General features: G+C 40.6%; 1 protein-coding gene across 2 annotated transcripts in view; it reads left to right on the forward strand.

The window, feature by feature from the left end:
• The window catches only part of DHRSX (dehydrogenase/reductase X-linked), a 168912-nt gene that overhangs the window by 102348 nt on the left and 46505 nt on the right, over positions 1 to 20059 (forward strand). For both annotated transcript variants that reach the window (XM_035313235.1, XM_035313302.1), the window contains one exon: positions 5751 to 5852. In XM_035313235.1, coding sequence (XP_035169126.1) covers positions 5751 to 5852 — 102 coding nt within the window. The remainder of the gene's footprint in view (positions 1 to 5750; positions 5853 to 20059) is intronic.

Here is a 20059-nt window from a genome sequence, read left to right on the forward strand (position 1 = left end):
TTTTTTTTTCTAGCAGTTCTTTTAAAGTAAGCAGTCTGTAGTCCTTTGGAAACACTCTGTCATCATGCACGTCTGGGCAGACTTGCACCACAGCCCTTGAGTTAGTCCCAGATGCTGTAGGAATATTCTGTTAGCAGGAGTCACGTTCTGCTGACAGAGGCTTGTGTGCTTGCACACGTGCCCAGGATGTAGACCGATAAATCCCGGGGTTGTGTTACTGGTGTAGAACCTCTCACAGCATTGTCATATAATGCCCAGTTTCTGGCCAGTTTTTGAGCTCAGCTGGTCTGAATTTCCATCTGGCCAGAAGTTCACCCCCCTCTCTTGGCAGACCTGTTTTGAGTGAGGGTGGCTTTTCTTTTGGCTGGAAGACATGCACAAGCAGATGAGCAGAGCTTGCTCAGAAAGAGGAGCTGATTCTGGGACACCTTTCTTTGGGGAGTGAGGACCACTGTACTTTAGAAGGGGAGAGGGGAGATACCAGGCTTGTCTCTTAAGACTGGGCCAGACAAGGCCATGCTTTATTAGCATCAGCAGTGACAGAGCAGTGACAAAAGGGAAGCAGGCTCCAGCCAGTACTGCTTTATGCCTTTGCCTCCTCCCAGTTCAGACTTTCACTCTGCTGGCATTTGCTCCACTTCTATTTCCACCTGCCACCTTGCTGACAGAGCTTTTGTAGCTTTGCAACGCAGCATCTATCAGATGGTATTTGCCTCATTAAGAGCAGTTTCTGATGAACAACAACCATCCAGGTGCTCAGAAGCATAGTCAGGTCTTTCATGAGCAGGACAACATTTCTCCTTGCTTCTGTGCAGATGCCAAAGTATGACTGTGAGACAGAATAGCAGGTGGTCAGCCAAACTCCTCAGTGCCTGCCTCTTCAGGGGATACTGCACCCAAAGAAACAACGCACCCATGTGGAGCTTTTGCAGCATGTTCTGGAGCATGAATATTGACTCCTCACATTTGTGATGATCTTGTCTAGGAACCGTTTCTCATGCATTGCTGGAGAAATAACTCTTCCTGCTGACATCTTCAGACACTGAAGATGGGTGGCAAATGGGCAAAGCAGTCCTTCCTGTCCACTTTCCATCACGAAAGAGCTCCCAACTCCCTGCTATTCTGGGTCCCCAGAATGGATCCTTTTTTTTGTTGTTGTTGTTTTGTTTTGTTTTTTAACAAAGAGAGAAAATGAAAGCATGATAGAACACTGAACTGACATTAGCAATAAAAGAAAGTTGACTGACTTCTGATTTCTGCTGATGTGGCGCTGTAGCTGTCCATAATGATTTCAAGATGGTGACTTAGTGTTGAATGCAGAAAAAGAATCGGTTGGTAGGTGGCTTCCAATTCATCTTAATCTGATCTAAATCAAAACTAAATGACATAGCCTTTGTGGAAGCTCCAGTATTGCATTTCCAGTGCTCAGCAGATCAGTGAATGTCACAGGACTTTACAGTTACTGACCGTTCACTGCAATATCTGCCCATTCTTTTGCCCTCTAAATTTTCCTTCTGTAGGAGACCAAAATTCCATTTCATGTCTTTTTTTATTTTATTTTTATTTTTTCCCTTCAAAATGTGGAACCAGAGTCAACTGTACTGTCATGGAAAGCAAAGGAAGGGAATTGTAGATGTTCAAAAATAAAGGCATGTTAATAACGTGAAGAAGCAGTCTGAAAGGCAGCTCAGGGAAACTGACCCTAAGGGGCAAACTCAAGTGAGCACTCAAAGTCTGCGTCAGGCTCTCATGGGTCTCACGGTGTCAGAAAACTCTCCGAGGTGCCTGCCCATCAGGTCCTCTGATGTCGATGACCATCACCATGTGAGCTGAGGGCGCAGGGTGCAGGAATAGACACTATGTAGCTGCTTAATGGTGCCATGTACTGTGAACCAGCATAACTCTGTGGGATAAATGAGTCTTACTGAGGAGCAGCTAGAAAAACTGCTGCTGAAGGTGCTGCGACAGATACATGCTTAAAAGAAAGCAGTTATGCAAAGCAGCAATTGTAGCACCATCTATATATATCTGTTCATAGGTGTATAATGCCATTAGTAGCACTAGATGTCTTTTGGGAAATTATGCTCCTTTTATATTTTATTAGCTAATAATTTCCTGACGACGGAGTCATCAAATTACAATAAAATAATAGTAAGATATTTTTAGCAGTGAATACTTTCACTGGTGTCTGACAAATATCTGCTCACTTTCATTGGGAAGATTGTTTAGATAGGAACAAGGGACATATCCACTAGAAGAAACACGGACATGGCTGTCATTCTAGAAGCACCTGAAAACAAGGGGAAGAATAGAAAAAGACGAGGTAAAATGGGAGAGAGTTAGAAATTAGGGTATTTAGTAGAATTAGCTGAAGTATATGTAGAGTATATGTATATAGATATTTTATATGTATTTTCTATTTCCCATTTTTTTTTCTTAATGGCATACAGCAAATCTAAGGAACCCATTAATTTTTAAAACTTACTATACTATTAAAGTCAAAAGCAGAATGACCATTATTATCAATTAATAGGTACTTGAATAATTTGAAGTCTAGTGGCTGACGAACTAAAATGATATGAAATGATACATCTAATTATTAATATTTACTTATATTTCAGTTTGCCTGCTGTTATTGCACATTTTTATTCTCTTTGCTCATACCTACCTTACACAGAAAACCTTTTCCCCTTGTTTCTGAAAAGTTGTTCAGTTCACATTGTTAGTGCAAGTACAGGTTTGGTCATTTGCTCACATTACTAAATGCTGGTCTTTAATAATTTTTTTTTTTTTTTAATAGTTCACTTAGTATATTTTTACATACTTTGAAATATTCTAAAAACTACATGTTACCCTTAATCTCCTAAATGCATAGTATCTCAGTACAGTACTAGAACAAAGTGCTCAGACCCTGGGACAGGAAGAAGTTTGGTTTCTATTCACAGCCCTGCACTGACTGACTGAGAGCAGTTTTTCTGTCCCACTTTCCAGAGCGGGATGGCATCTAGGGCAGCGTGGTGCTGCCTCCAGTGAAACTGGCAGAGACCTGCTGTGCATGACCAAGCATGAATAAAGACTTTGGTCATTAACGTTTCTGCCCTGTGAGCGAAAAGAAAAATTGGGGGTTTGATTTGCTTGTTTGATTTCCTTTCCAAAGCAGGTTCTGATCTTTTGATGGAAAGTGCTTTATAAATGCTGAATACGATGACACACTCCCCAAATAAGAAAGTAAATAAGCTTAGTAATGATAGTCTCGCCCTAGGATGCCATTAGCCTCGTCACTGTACATTCATAACAAAAGACAGCATTTGCTGCAAAACTACAAAATTAAGGGAGGGAAGATGGGACAGGTGTAGCAAAATGTTACCTTCTTGGAAGGATGAGGTTGTACTGGTCAGCCTGAAAAGCACTTGTCTTGCCATATGGTTATCTCACCGCAGTGTAGCTTGTTGGCAATACAGAAAAGCACAATTTTGATGAGGGAAGAAATTAAAATTTTGCTTAGTGAATGTTCTCAGGCATCTGCTTTCCTTGTGTATTTAGTGGCATTAGCAAAAACCAGGTGAGTGACTGACGTTGCCACAGTCCATGCAGGTGTTGAAGTGGTTGGACCCTGCACTGTGCCATGTACTGCAGCTGATGGAAGCCCAATGTCTTCTGTACCATGATGAATATTTTGTGTTAAAAAGGATTCCTCCAGTGGTGGTGTAAGGGACTGCCTTATAAGAAGCTCATCAGGCTTTTCGTAATCTCTTTCCTTGATAAGTTGCCTGGAGAAGCAGAGCAAATGCAGAGCCAGCATTAAAATTCACTTAAGTCTTTACTCCATTCCTTGTTGCATTAGTTACTAATAAGCTAGTACAACCAGGTTTTGTGTATCTCACCAGTTACAGTGATACAGGCACAGCAGGAACAACCTGAACAACTCTGTTCTTTAGCAGGAGTTAATAACTTCTGCATTTCCTTGCCACCTCTGGTTGCAGGACATTGGTAAAATTAAGCAAAATTATAGATCTCCTAAAGGTCGATAGAGAACTCAAGATATTACCCTTATTCATGTGATAGTGTGGTTGAAGTGGTGTGATTTTAAAACCTCGTAGAAAAAAAATGTATTTAAAGTGTTTTTAAGCTGGAATCTACTCTCCCTGTCTGTCCTGGAAAGGACCACTGAGTAATTTATATGAATTCACTAAGATCATTTCTGTGGACTAATATTGTCTCCATTCAAAATGTATAAGGATTAAAGCTCTGCACCGTGTAAAACTGAAGGGAACTGAGGGAAATGTTTTTCTATAAAGGATTTTAATAAGAGCTGTGATTGCCTTGTTACTTAGCTTGCTATTGTGCCTGCAGGCCTGCCTGAATCCATATTGCACAGACATACTATAAAGAAGCATTACAGGTACAGCTTGCAGCCCTGATTGTGACAGGATGAAACAATTTGGTAAACATCACTGATGGAGCAGGGAAAACAGCAGCAAGGAAAGGTCACTTTTTACAGCCTCTACTGTAGCCTGGTTACTGAATAGTTTAATGTTCCCGTAAGAAAAGTTTTCTTTAGCATGTGTGTGAAGAGCTGTGTAACTTTAATTTTCCTTTCATTTAAAGTCTGTTCCTTCTCTCGGAGAAGGTGGGGGAAGCCATATGCAAGGAAGGGGTAGCTGTTGCTTCCCACGGAGCAAAGGTGGGGCAGCAGTAAGGTGGGAGGGCAGAAGAGATGGGGAACAATGCAGCAAGGACCTGGAGGTCAAGCGAGGTGGGAGCCCCAGTGCTCAGCCATGGTGGCCAACATGCTGCTGGGAGCCAGACAGAGGCTTCCACAGCTCAGAAAGCCAGTGAGTTTGGTTAAATCAAAGCGAAGTAAGCACTTGCCCTGCAAGGACACACTGAGCAAGGGGTGTGTGTTTTGTATGACTTTCATAGTTCTTACTACTTCACTAGTAGTAAGGGATAGTACCTGCTGTTGTGGGGGACCCCCCTTGTTTGCACATTACAACCCTGGTCATGGCTGTCACCTTAGGCAAGGAAGCAGACAAGGTAGTGCTTTGAGTCAAGGGTGAGAAAGCCAAGGAACTGAGGCAGGACAAGAATTTTCAGATCTGATGGGTTTAAAATTATTGGGGTATTTTTACTTTTTAAATTAATTTTATATCATTGGAATGAGGGTCAATGGCTGTCTGCCTTGGACAAAGGATGCTTTTGTCAGATCTATTTTCTTGGAAATAAAAATATAATGGTGTTAAATGTATTTTGAGACATTCAGCAGATAATCTGGAGAAAAAGAAAACAAAAAACAAACAAACAGGAAAAACATGGAACATCATATTTGTCATCCTCTGAGAAACATAGTGGCACCCAATGTGGCTTCTCCTCTCCCCATTTGATTTCCATGTCTTTTCATCTCAGTGTTGGAGAGCTGCAGGCCCTCTAGCAATAGAAAAAGCAGTGGGAGTTGGACATATTTGCTCCATTTGAAACCCCTTTTCACCCTCTGGGAGCAGCATTCCTCACGTTTGCTGTGTGAAGAATCAATGGCTTAAAACAGAAATGGAGGAAGGAAGAGAAGAAAGAAGGAATCTTCTGAGACCAGCCAGCTTTACCAATAATTTGCAAAAGCCTAGTTTAGTTTTAAAATGTTTACACTTTTCTAGTGACATTATCATGGGAGTCCTTGCTGATGTATGCAGGTGTATTTTTATATTTTATAACTGTCTTAACTCTGTTTTTGTTCATCTCCTCTTCTCTTCCAGTGGAGTTTTTATACTGTGATTTGGCTTCCATGAAGTCTATTCGGCAATTTGTGCAGCAGTTTAGAGCAAAGAATTGTCCACTCCATGTCCTGGTGAATAATGGTGAGTTCCATTTTCTCTTTACATATCTACAGAGGAGGATGTGACAAACAGGGCTCTCACCTATCATTTCAGCATTTCAGATTGATTACCTGAACCATACAGCAGGTTACAGTATGGCTGTGTTGACAGGGTTGTCTTTCTAGGGGTTAAATTGCAATTTTGAGAGAGCACCAGCCGAGCAGATTGGACACTTGGGTGCCACCCCTCCTTGTGATTTTATTGCAAGCCTTGCTCCTTGCTGTGTTTCTAAGCTTTCCAGCACTAAAACTCGTGTAACAGCAGAAAAATCTGAGCATCCCTTAAAAAAAAAAAAAGCAAAGCAAAGCTGTACTCATGGCTATAGAGAACCTGCCCTTTTACCTTTGTTTTTTTTTCTCTCCCTTTATATTTCCCTTATATGAACGCATGCATTTGTTCCTGCTGTGTGGTGAGCTGGATGGGGGGAGGAGGGGAGTGAATCCATTTGAAACATAATCTAGCAAATTATCCAGGTGACCTCAGAGCAGTCACTGCTTAGATCAAGGTGCTGCTGTAAAGTTGTCCATTCAACTGCATCCTCAGTGGTCAGAGAACAAATTTAAAGGATGACATTTATCTTGCATTCATACAATTATCAAATGAATCTCATTACTCTCAAGGATTTAAACTTAGTTATTCACATGCTTGCCATCTCATTATGCTTTAGAGCTATGGTATTTTTGGAAAACAGCCCATGCAATAATTTTCCTATATGCTCTGTGTGCATTTTCCTAAAGGGGAATTTTCACTGGTGTATTTAACTAGAGAAAAATCTGCCAGCAACAATATAGGCTTCTTTTAGAAGCTTTCTGCTGTTATTTGCTGCTGTTCTTCTTTTCCCCATTATTTGCATGCATGCTCATTATCTTTTCCGTGAATCTTTCAGTCCAGGTGAGGGCAAACGTGCTGCAAATAAAATATTTCGTTACATTTGTTGATGCCTTAAACAGCTCTCAGTAATGCAAATACTGCAATAAAAAATCAAGAGTATTTTATTTCCTGATTGATATGAAACATTCATTAAATGATCAAGTAAGCGTTCATTTTTATTTCAAAGTAAGCGTTCATTTTTATTTCATTAGTCAAAAAAAGCCTACCATTATTATTTTAATCGTGAAATACTTAAAGGTAGTGGATATTTAATCCTGGTTGCAAACTCTCTGTAGTTGTATATGCCTTCTTTTAAAGATGCACAGTGCAAACTGTTACACAGGTGGGAACCAAGCTGCATTTTGAACATGTAACACATTGTAGAACACAAGGTTTTGATATCTCTACACCCATCAGGAAGCCCCTGCTGCCCACTTGCTCGTAGGGCTGTATGGTGGGGGTTTGGAGACAGCTCAGGGGAGAAATGATGAAGCTACAATGACAGCGTGTCTGGAAACCCTCTTCAGTAACGGGCTTGGTTCTGCCCTACATGCTGCAGAAGCAGGACAGATAAAATTGCAGTTAAATGCATATTCTGAATCAATAAACCAACTTAGATGCAAATAGATGTCTGTGTGCTTAATATTAAGACCAAAGACCCAAACCTTCTTTTGAGAAAGAAGCTTGAGACTAATATCTGCCTGAATCAGTCTGCATTTTCATGACCTGCAAGAAAGGCATTGGATTTCACTTATGATTGTTACCAAATACTTAAAGTTGGAAAGAAAATTTGGTTGTTAAAACAATCAAACAACCACCACAAAACAACTTGTTAGAAACAAGACTGGAATGGTTGGTCCAAGCCCGCTTTTTACTGAAACTTTAACAGAATCACTGAACTGATAGTACCCAAAGCCGCTGTAAATAATCCCTTATAATTAGGTTAGTCTCTGATCATTACCTGGCACATCATCAGCATCCACCTCTAAAAGCTCTTTCCCCCAGTTTATGGTCCTTTATGTATGCTCTTGTAAATAATCCGTGGTATTCAGTTTTGTAACTAGTTTTAAAGTGAAAGCCCAAGTGCTCTCTTGGTATATGAGAGGAAAATAACTAATAGAGGAGCAATGGCCTCACATAAAAACATTTGCATCTTCTCTTGGCTTTCCATCAGTACTGAGCACATACAAGACAAATACTGACATTTAGGCTACCTGGTAGGCATTTCCTTTTTCCTTTCCTTCCCTTCTCTCTCTCTCTCTCTTTAAAACCAGTTTCTTCACTATTATGCAGTGTGCTAAGGAACAAGATCCAGTCCATCGTGGACTGCAGGGCTGGAGGCACTACTCACTCAAAAACCTCATGACAGTTGTCAGCTCCACTTCCTTCCTTCCTTGCGTGATGCCTTAGAAACAAGCTTGGGTCCCTGGAAAAGGACAAGGCTTGCGATAATAAAGTGTTTTATGTGGACGAGTTGTTGGGTGTGTTATCAGTAGTGAGTATGCTTTCTATCAGAAAACTTGTCGATAGCAAGGCATTTTGCATGGCCATTAGAGCGCTTGGAGGACATCCCATGATGACGTGGTGGATTTTCTTATGTCTCACTGTATGCATCTAGAATAGTGGGTTTCTTATCACCTAATACTTATTATTTCTTATAGATCTTGAAGCCCTAGTGTTCTTGATATGAAGAAGAATTTTTGTTTTCTAGCATATGGGGAAGAGCCTGCAGGCCAGGCATCTGCACAATGCATTTGTAGGCAGTCATATGCTTTTCAGAGTCTGACCCGAAGTCTGTTGGGGCTAATGGGACATCTCTATTAGTTTTTGAAAATGGATTCTGTATGGGCCCCATGACGTCTGAATCATACCAGGACTGGAAATCTAATAGTAAATTTCCTCTCTGTCTTCATAGGACCAGGACTTCATTATCAAGGATTATATTCTTTTATTACATTTAATGTAAAAACACCATGAACTGTTACATTGCATTCCTTTTCACACTACATCAGTGTTATTTAATTGCTTTAAATTAAAATATTTTAAATTGATCTATACAATTATGTCTGTATATCAGTGGTCTGTCCATGTCATATCTCCACGAGTATGGATACTGAATGTATGTAAAGGTATATGATATTTGATGGGGGCTTTTGTGAATCTAACAAAACACCAATCATTTCAAGATGAATTGAGGAAAGTTCTGACATTATGCAATAATACAAACTATTAAATTAAAATGGTATTATTATTAAAGATAGGTGATTTGGCACAAGTTGCTGTATTAGGTAGATAATCACTACTGCATGTTTGACCAAAGATCATTATGAAATTGAGCAGTTTCCCAGATCACTGGTGATTTTTTTAAAAAATGTATCTGCTCCCCATCACTTGCCTGGCTCAAGGGTCTAGCTGGAAATTAATATAATAGCAAACTCCTGAGCTGCAGAATATTCTGCTAGAGCTAGACACCCAAATGTAACAAAAAATCCAGTAAGATTTATGTAACCAACCACTTTAGGCACTTTAAGAAGTCTAAGCTTTCAAATTGGAGATTAGTGCACTGAAGTAACCTCTTCTCATTTTGTTATAGATGTTTTTAGCATATATATTTACCTTTCTAATTTCTAATTTCAAAGAAAAAAAATGGTTGAATGCACACATGATTTCAGCTGACAAATAAAGGTCTGTTGTGCCATTACTATGCTTTCTGCATCAGTAATGTGCATGCTCAGCTCTTGTCTTTTAAATTAAACAAAATGTATTAAAGACGCAAATAGGGTATTACATAAACATTCTTTAAAAAAATAATGTGCCTGTGGTAAAAAGAGAAAAAAAAAAATGACACCAAAATTACATTACATTACATTACCAAAATGTAATGCATTTTCTGTGGAAAAAAAAAAAAAAAAAAAAAAAACTTTTTTTTTTTAAAAAAAAAAGCTAAATAATCAAACTGTGAGTCACAGAAGGGTAGATACAGTACAACTTATTCTGACAAAAGGTCAGAAGAATGTGTATTCTAGTCCACTAATTTGCAAGTGGATGCCATTTTTCGTTTTTTGAAAAGGACAGCATGTTTGTACAGTTGAAAAGCATTTAGTATATTACAGCATCTACAGTAGCGTAGCCCTTTAATACAGTCATTAAAACAGTATCACAGTTAAGATGCATTAAAAAGTCTTCTATCTTCATGAACTGAACAAGAAATAGATGTAAAACACTTTGTAAAATTCCATAAGCAGCAGTCACTGATTCATGCTAGAGAGATTTTTTCTAACTTGAGGTCAATTGTTTTCTCTGTGTGCTAGAAATGTTTCTCAGTATCTTTCAGATAATGCTTTAACGTATGTGTTCTTTGCAGTACTTTATGATCTTAAAACCAAGAGAGCTAACACCAAAATCACAACATATTTACCGATAAAAGAATTGCTCTGGATACCAAACATACATTGTCTAATTCACTAAAAATGAAACAGCAACTACCTTCTCTGTTGCCGTTTACTGAAGGGCTTGTGGTTTTGGCTGCAGGATAGGAAAGGACTGAGAGACAAATACATTTAGTATATGCCTTGGCATGCACACAGACACAGAAAAAATTGTTTAGAGATTTCAGTATATTATTAGCCTATTGTAGGCAGATTACATTTAATATATTTCAGGTTGAAACCTATCTGAGCCAATTTAAAATCAATAATTCTGAACTGCTGGCTAATTCAGAGGATCATACTCCATAAATGGTGGATCATCTGAGAAATCTCTCTCTCTTGATAGACTGAATAGGTCTCTATAAGCTTATTTCTTCAATTCCTAGAGCACAATAAAAGACATATCTGCAGGTAAGCACGTGAAATATCAATATATTTCTTTGTGTTACCTACAGTCAGTTCAGCCATGTGCACTCCAGCCATAATCCTTTGCCTGGAGCCATTTGAGAAGTCCTGTGGATGTTGTCATGCTTGATCACATATTAAATTACTCGGTTTTAAGTATTTCTAGGATCAAAAGTTCAGAAGAAATGTGAGATTTGAGGGGTGGGAACAAGTGGATATAACAAATGCAAACAGTTTTATAGGTACCTAGCTATTCACAGGTATTATTGATTGGCTGTTTAACCACATTTACTTACGTTATAGCACTGGGATCCAGAAAAGATCCTGTTCCACTGGATTAAGTAAGAGCCAGCTCCCCTGTTGGTAGCAGCTGCAGGCTAAACAGAGTATAAAATGGAGTGAAGAAAAAACAGCCCCAGAGAAGTGGAAAATCACTGGGAAAGGCCCTGAGTTAAAGTCAGTGAGGAGGATTGCTGCTGTTGACTCCAGTGGAACTTGGATTACAACAAAAATAATGCTTTTTCTCAGTTATACAGGAGGCTGTGGTGAACTCAGGAACTGATCTCTCATGAATCTCATTCCGTTGTCTTGATTACAGGGTCATTTTTCATCTTTATGCTTCCCTGAAGACAAATCAGACAAATATTTAAGCCAAGCTGAGGTGAAAAAGGAGAGAGAGGGGAGGACAAAGAGGGAGAACAAGGAGAAAGAGAGGAGGATGAAAAAAGGGCAGCTGGCCCTTTACCTGTATGTAATCGTTGACTGATAGTAGCCATCATGGGAGATCTGGGCTTCTGGGAAGTGTTTAGAGCTGGAAAAGGTAGTTTGAAGTAGAGGGGAGATTGGTTTCAAGTGGATATTCCATGGATGATGGGCAAAACTACAAGAGACGTGAAGACAGTACCACGCAATATTAATTTGTTCTAAAATTAGAAGGTACTCTGAGAGGCAGTTTTTTTGAAGAAGCCCAGTGATGTCATACAGCATTTAGTTGATCTTTTTCAGCAGATATATCTTTATTAGAGAGGTGACTGGAAATTATGGGGAGGCTGGCTGTTTGCACACTGCGCGTTACAGGTATTTGGTGCCTTGGGTACTGGAAGCAACTTGTCTGGGCACATGTGTCAGAGCTCCATGATCCTGCTTACAGTGCCCAGCCCAGCTTGTTCAGAGGCACCGATGGTTGTGCAATGCTGACATTTACTTAGTGCCCACATTTTTAGCAGCAGTCATCAGCTAGAGCTGTTATTATACTTAAACAGCATTGTTGTCTGCCAGAATATGTATCCACTATAAAGATACCAGATTTCTTATAAAAGGCTTATTTTTTATTTGATTAACTAATATGTTGGAAGACCAACTTTAGGCTACTTCCAGCTGTCAAACTGTAAAGATTTCATTCATGAAAATCGTCACTTTTGTTTGATATTATCTTTTATGTCTTTCTAATTATTTCCAAAGCTTTTTCTGTGCCTGGGATATCAAACATTTTGTGAAAAGGGAAGTATCTCAGGCTCCACATGCTGTAGGTTCTTGACCCACTTGTTTTTATGTCCTGAATGTGAATTTTTTATCAGTGGAAGACAGATAAAATAATTCAGCTATTGATGGATTAGGAAACCCAACCGGTTCTATGTAAGTGTGTGGGACATTTGCCACTGGCTTTACTGAGAGGCAGGAATGAGCCATGGTTTATTATTGCCTAATCTTTTCATAGCTTTTAGGTAAAAATACTTTTTAGAAAGATTGCAAAACAAGATATTTTACTTCTAGGAGAACTTCCTACTGAATGAAAAAGCTTTGATTGACTTTCCTATTTTCTCTTTTTGAGGGTGATAACTCACTATTGTGCCAACACAAATTACAAAACACTTACTGAGCACGCTTTTAGGAAACAAAGTTTTTGTTTTGTTTTGTTTTGTTTTGTATTTGTTTTATTCCCAGCCAGACCCAATTATGAATGTTCTGATTTTAGTGCAAAAACAAACCTCGGTTATGGATCATATATATATTTTCCTAACTGACTCATTTTCCAGGGAACTCATATATTCACTACGGAGCAGCATGACATTCACTCAGAAAGTGAATGTGTTCTTAAGGAGTTATTATAACCTGTTCAGTTTTACGCTGAACCTACCAAGATCTGGTTGTTGCTCTCATTGTCCTTGAATGTGGATTGTCTGCATTTTTCCTTTTTTGTTCCCTTTAACCTACTGATAGGCTAAGAGCTTGTCTTCACTGGAAAGATGCATTGCTTTATCTCTGTGGGCATAGCTAATACAGTCCAATTCTCCCTTGTAGGCATTATAGATGAGTCCAGGATCACTAGCAGTAGACATTACTCAATCTCTATTTCCTTACTAGGTAGCCAAACTTTTAATGTTTGGTCTAAAAGTTTTCATGCCAACTATCTTCCTTAGGCTAAATTATTTTTAATTTAATGTTTGTAATACCAGATAAAAGAGTTTACCTTTTTCCAAGAAAGAAGGTTAAAAAAAAAAAAATCTTTGTTTTTTATGATGCCAAAAATGATGGCAAGTTTCTTTAAAAAAGTTCTTGTGTTATTGTAGTTTGGAATGAGGACCTGAATACCGGCAAGGTGCTGCCTTGGTGTCAGAGATGGATGAACCTTTCAGCACCAGTAGAACATTCCCATCCTGTGTCGAGACAGAAGCCTGTTAAGCAATCCAGTTTGGAAAACATCTTTCACATTAAAATATCTAAATATTTTGCCTGTATCGAGCATGTCCTGACTTGGGATTGAGCAGGTCTTTCCCCTAGCATCACAACCCAGAGCCCTGGCAGAAAACACCATGTGTAGGATATGTAGGCAAAGGCACCAGTATGGATGCTGGACAAAACTTGCAGTGGGGAGAAGGGAGAAGCCCAGTTTGAAGGCAGATGGGACAAATCTGTAACTTCCAAGGGAGAGAGATTTTTACAATAAGACAAGGTTTAGAGAACTAAAATAGAAGAGAAGTAGCTGAGGGTTTGAGGGATTAGAGCAGTCAGACTGGGATGTTAAATGGGAGAGAGAGCAGAAGATTGAGTAAAGAGCTGATGGGGACAACAGGACCGTCAGGTGGGAACCTTTAGGATGGGGGAAAACTCGATAGCAATACATTTGTGTTTTGTGATTGAAAGACTTTAAACAGAATTAAGCTATGAATGTAGCATACATTCTTACTCAATAGCAAGAAATGCATAAGAGAGCAAGTAGCTGGGAGAAAGCTGGTTGGTAGTAAGGATGAAGAGAGGCAATTTAATGTCTCAGCTATAGGACAGGTCTCAGTCAGTTTGCAAGTGATTAGATGCCACATAATTCATGAGAAGTCCTTATTTTGAGGACTAGAATCTCTGTTGCACATCAACTGATTGAACCTTTTCTTGCAGTATGGGAATTCTTCACTGATCTCTTTTGTGTGTGTGTGTGTGTGAATTTACTGATGTTTAACAAACAAAAAAAACCTATTTCCCCCAGTGGGGACATGATTATAATCTCTCTCTTCAGTCTGGTCTCCAACTAGACAAATAGCTTGCAGAAATTAATTCCCATCTACCCAATGATGATGGAAACTGAACCAAGGATAGGGAAGGTGGTGGGAGCCTCCCAGCCCCATAAGAGAACCATATCTCATAGGATCCAGGCATAAAGGAGCTAGGGTGGCTGGGTAAGAAAATTAGGGACAGCAAATTTACTGTTTGCAGGAAAGAACCGAGGCAGATGAAACTGATATGCGTGTCTGGGGCTGAACCTCTCCCCTCCCTCCTGCACATATACTGTTCCTGATAAGATCGGAGTTGGGTCACCTGATTTTGGGGATAGGAGAGGGAGGGGAATGCAGGCAGGCTCCTCTTCTGGGAGGAGAGACCAAAGCTGCTGGAGACAGCTCTCCTCCGCAGCCCAGGGCTTAGTCCCAAGAGCATGTTTATCAAACCTGCTTCCACGGTGTTCAGTCCTCTCTGGGGAAGGGGACACTGTCCCACCCCAGATGCTAGACAGATATCTTTGCATCTCTCTGAGGGTCAAATCCATTGGCGTGGTCTCTAAGTGCCATCTAGGTTTGATCATTTTGCCGTAGCATAAAATTCCTTGCTTTCCTTCTGTTTCCTCCAAGTTTTCTTTAAAAAACTGTATACATATATACACACACATATATATATACACACAGAGCTCCAAGATACTAGGAAGTGCAATAATGAACACTGCCTACACAAAACCCTCCACACTAGAACCACATCACTGGGAGCTACATCAAGCTTAATTTTTATTTTGTTTTTCAATCTTTGGATTATTTTCTTTTTCTTTTTCAGTTTTCATATACAGTTAATCTGGCTCCTGTGTCTGGTCCTGTCTAGACTCAGAGTGCTTCTGTGAGATACCAGCAGATGTTCGGGGAAACAGCACGGGGCTCTGTGTTACAGACCTAGTAAGAGTGTTTTTAGCAAGCTAGCCAGGAGGGAACTGCTGAGTGGGCATATGGTGGAATAACAGCACAACTGAACGAGGTGGAACAAACTAGTTGAAGCAGCTATACAGTTATTAAGATGTTCACTCCGTTATAGCCGCTCCTATTTAGGAGAGAAGTGGGCTACTCTGTTATATAGCTAGACAGTCCCACTGGTAGCTCTTTTGGTGCATGCATGTGCAAAGGAGAGCAATTTGGGATGTCTGCTAGGTGGGGTGTACTGCCCTGTGTACCAGCACTTGGCGGGGGGAGGGGGCGGGTAACACAAAGCCTGTATACAGAAAAGGCTTTGCACTTTCATTTGGAGTAGCCCTCTCTGTTTATTTATTCCTTCAGGAACTTTTTTTGGTATGGTAAATATCTCTTGCAAAAACTAGGTGAATGTGGTTATATAGGTTCATCTCCTGCTGTATATGCTGTATATGTAGTTGTGTATACAACTGAACTCTTGCATTGCCTGCCTATCCTCTGTGTTGCTGGCGATAAAAAGCCAGCACTGCCTCCAAACCTAGGTCCATGAGCCTGCCTGGGAAGGATGGCATTTTGATCTACATCTGGAGTAGAGTTTTTAAATCTTGCCTGTGTTGTCTTTCATTTATTTAAAGTGTTTTTGAGAGAAATACCTTTACAACCTCCAAGTAGCTCACTGTAAATAAATCTAAATGGGAGAAACACTTGTATTTTTAAATGTATAATATAGTTGAAGTATGTTCTGGGCAGCTGCAGGTACAGGAATGACAGCAGTTATTACCCTCATCTGCAGTACAGGCAGGCACGGTACAAATCCTCCTCTATAATCCAATAAAAATACGGTATGTGCCTGGCCTGTCATACTTCCATTGCTCATAAACTTTTTAGCTATGTTGTGTGCCATATCAGATTCATTATGCTTTTAAAATCACATAAGAATAGTTCATTGATGGATCCCAAAGAGCTTCACTGGAAATTGTTATAAACAATCATAATAGATGAATGATTACAAAGACAGTTTTCTTGAGGTGTATTCAGTCTTTGAGAGGAAAATACCTTCTGTTCTCCACTGCCTACTCATAAGAATAATAAAAAATATATATATTTTTAATTTGTTATAGCTAATTAAAATGTGTGTAATTTGAACAAATTACAATACATAAATAACTGTGGCACATTGGAATGTATTACTTTGTAATAAGAACAATCACTCAACGTAGTTGCAAAATCACACATCAATGTGTCATTTAGGCAGTTTTATACATGCACACTGTCAGACTTTTCCCTGAACATTTCAATAACAGCTAATCATTTTCATTTTGCTTATAAATTCATTTTCTAATGCCATGCTGCCATCAGTTACTCTTTTTTTTTTTTTTTTTTTTTTTTGTCTGGAAACAATCTAGATAAATCTGAGGAAAGAGCTATAAGAGAGTTGTATCACAATGGAGGTGTTTGACATTAATGGCCTGTACGCTGCCACTTCAAATTTCACGTGCTCCAAAAAAATAAGGGGACTGACTAATGGTAATTAAAATCAGACAGCTATTGGGTAGTCTTCCATGCCAGAAGAATTAGCAAAACCATTTTTGGTTTACAGCAAAGAGGTAAGATGAAAAAAAAGGATATTTTTTAACATATCAAATAGTATTGGATTAATTGGAAGAATTAAAAATAGAATCAGCTTTCACTCTTTGAGTTACCCTTCCAGGCCCTTGAGTAAAGCTGATGACATTTCTGGACAAAAAAGAAATCAACAGCATGCCACTTTTAGTACCTACTGAATATAAGGGAGTTAATAATTCAAAAAAAAAAAATGTTGATTTTTGTTGCTACATTTGCTTTTATTGCTTTGCACACTCACTTTCAGGGAATTAAAATGGCTTTTCCTCAACTAAGAGGAGAAAGTGCCTTCAAATTGTAGGGCAACATTTTTTGAAAGCCTTGATATGAACTACTTCAAAGATGAAAGCCTTTAAAAAAATCTCTGTCTTTCAAAGATATTATTGGATTAATCGTATTTGACCAGCTGTTGAAGACAAAAGGGGAATTGTAACAGCAAGAAATCCAAGCAGGGGTGACTGCGCTTGCTCAAGGACTTGACCACATTTCTGCTAGAGGAAGCTCTCGAAGAATGACCAGGACAATTTTAGGGAATGTTTTTTAACAGCTGTACATTGCATGAACATAACTTTTTTTCCATCTCATGACCTGATCTCAGGTCTGTTTTCTGCTCCCAGGACATGCAGCACACATGGTGGAAACTAATTGGGGTGGAGGGCAGAGCCTGTATGTGCTCTGGAAATCCCACACCTCGCCAGGGGTTGTGGGGGCAGTTGGTACAGCATAGGCCAGAGGGAGCCGTAACAGCCTGTCCGACTTTGCCTGCTGGTTATGATGCAAAACTGTAGCAGCCATCTAGGGCAGTTCTCTTCTCTCTGGACAAATTCCTCTGACTCAGCTAGCAGAAGTGTGTGTGTGTATGGGGAGGCCTACAGCAAGCCCTGCAGCAGCCCAGGCAGATGAAGAAGCAGCAGTTGGGGATCACAATCTGCTTTGCTGTGCAAGCGCCCCTTCCTTTCTTGGACTGCCATTTGATCAGTGTTGCTGCAAATATACCTCTTGCAAACTGCTCCCTCCCACCTTTTCCAAGTTTTAGAGCTTTGGAAGTCAGGATGAGCCCCAGAGAGATGCAAATCATTTCCTTGCACCCACCCCTGTGCTCAAAGATGCAGTACTGTTCCCATCTGCCCTCCAACAGCTCATGCCAAACCCTGTCTTGGCTAAAACTCGCACTCTAGCTGACTGAGACTTGGTCTGAGTGCTTGTGGTTTGTTGTCCCTCCCACCCTTTCCCTCTTCTCCATGTCCCAGAAAACAAGAAAGTTCCACGTCACAGCAGAACTTATCTCACATTTCTGTCAATTTGTAACCTTCATGCCAGTGTTTAGTCTGGGCCACTGTTCTGGATGTCATTGTATGCTGCATACGCAGATTATGGAGGAAAACTGAAGTCTTTTTCATTCTCCAGCTATGTGAGCAGTTGCACCACACATCAGAAAAACTGCTGCCAAGGAAAGAAAATACAACGGGACACCCAGACAGACACCCTCTAATTTGTATCTTTCCATTATTAAATATGAGATTTGTCATGCAGAGACAGCACATCTGGTGACTGGGTTCTGCTGTCGTTCTGAGGGACCTGGGAAAGTAACTATGATGATAGAGATACACCAGACAGAGCTTGTGTAGAGGCCAGGCGTGTAATACGAATTGTGTTTCACTCATTCATTTCATCAGCCAGCAGAGTGGAGGAATGGCTTTGTTCACGTTCAGTCTTAGTTCCTTTGCATGTGAGTGCGCTGTGTTACACCCAAACCCTTTACTTACTCTCTTACCATTCTGTCTTCGGTCCTCTGTCTTCTCTCCTTCCTTGCCTTTACTCATTCTGTGTTTCTGGTTGTCTTCTGCTCCCTTCCTCACCTGCATTTTCATTTCCATCTGATGTGTTTTACACATTTTCTCTGTGTCCTTTCAACATTGCTGTTTTCCAACCTTTCATGATCTTTCATATTTTCTGTTCCCTGACTGTATAACACATCAGTCACAACAAACAGTACCATGGCTGATCTCCGCTCTTACAAAATGCCCCCGTTTCACTCTGGACTGTGTTTCCACACGGGGCCAACTATTTTTGTTGTCTGTGCCCATTAAGCAGTAGGCAGCCCATAGGTGATTTTCTGGGTAAAGCTATATATGGTATCCATGCTAAAAAGATCCTGAAAATGTAACCTGTTCAATCTGAGCAGCAGTAGCAAAGAAGAGCTATTTGATGGCTGGACCCTCCTAAAGAAGGAGAGACGCAAACACACAGCAAGTGTAATTTACGGTGGGAATTTAATGTGCCATCATTGGTCTGATGTCAAGCAAAGGAAAATTAAAGGGTTTTTGATGGACCCATGAAGTAGTGTGAGGATGACACTGAGACCATTTTATATCTTTAAGCAGAGTAGGCCTTTCTGCTGTATCATATTCATGTGTTTTAGAGAGAAGACAACTGGCCTGCAATGTTATCCTCTACGAGCTGCATTTAAATTACAAAGGTCAGGGCCACTTGTATGATAATTAAATTTTAATAAAACAAGAATAATTTATAACATTCAAATCTACATTATAATCAAGTGGGATAGATAACCACCTCTGGTGGTTTTACTCAGGTGGGCGGCCAAGCTCCACCTCAGCCACTCTCTCATTCCCCCTCCTCAAAGGGGGGAGAAAAATACAATGCAAAGGGCTCAAGGGTTGAGATAAGGACAGGGAGGTTGCTCAACAATTATCATGATGGGCAAAACAGACTCAGAGTAGGGAGACAGTAAGATTTATTGACTATTACTAACAAGCTAGAGAAGTGAGAAACAAAGAAAAGAAACCAAAAACACCTTCCCCCCATCTGCCCTCTTCCACCTCCCAATGAGTGGCACAGGGGAATGGGGAATGGGGGTTGAGGTCAGTCCCTGATGCTTCCTCTCCACTACTCCCACATGGTCCCTCCCTGCCCCTGCTCCCCATGGGGTCCCTCCCACGGGATGCCGTCCTTCCCCAGCTGAGCCTGCGGGGGCTGCCCACAGGCAGCAGCTCTTCAAGAACTGCTCCCACATGGCTCTGTACCACGGGGTCCATCCATCAGGAGCAAATTGCTCCAACCTGAGTCCCCCATGGGCAGCAGCTCCCCCCAGACCCCCTGCTCCTGCGTGGGTTCCTCTCCATGGGCTACACGTCCGGCCTGGAATATGCTCCGGCAGGGGTCTTCCACAGGCCACGGCCTCTGTCAGTGCAGGTCCACCTGCTCCACTGTGGTCTCCTCCATGGGCTGCAGCATGGAGATCTGCTCCATGTGGGACCCATGGACTGCAGGGGGACAGCCTGCTCCACCAGGGGCCTCTCCAAAGGCCAGAGGAAAACTGCTACTCTGGTGCCTGGAGCACCTCTCCCTCTCCTTCTTAACTGACCTTGGTGCCTGCAAGGTTCTTTCTCACTCCTCTCACTCT

This window comes from Oxyura jamaicensis, chromosome 1, assembly GCF_011077185.1.
Source record: "Oxyura jamaicensis isolate SHBP4307 breed ruddy duck chromosome 1, BPBGC_Ojam_1.0, whole genome shotgun sequence".
Taxonomy (NCBI): domain Eukaryota; kingdom Metazoa; phylum Chordata; class Aves; order Anseriformes; family Anatidae; genus Oxyura; species Oxyura jamaicensis.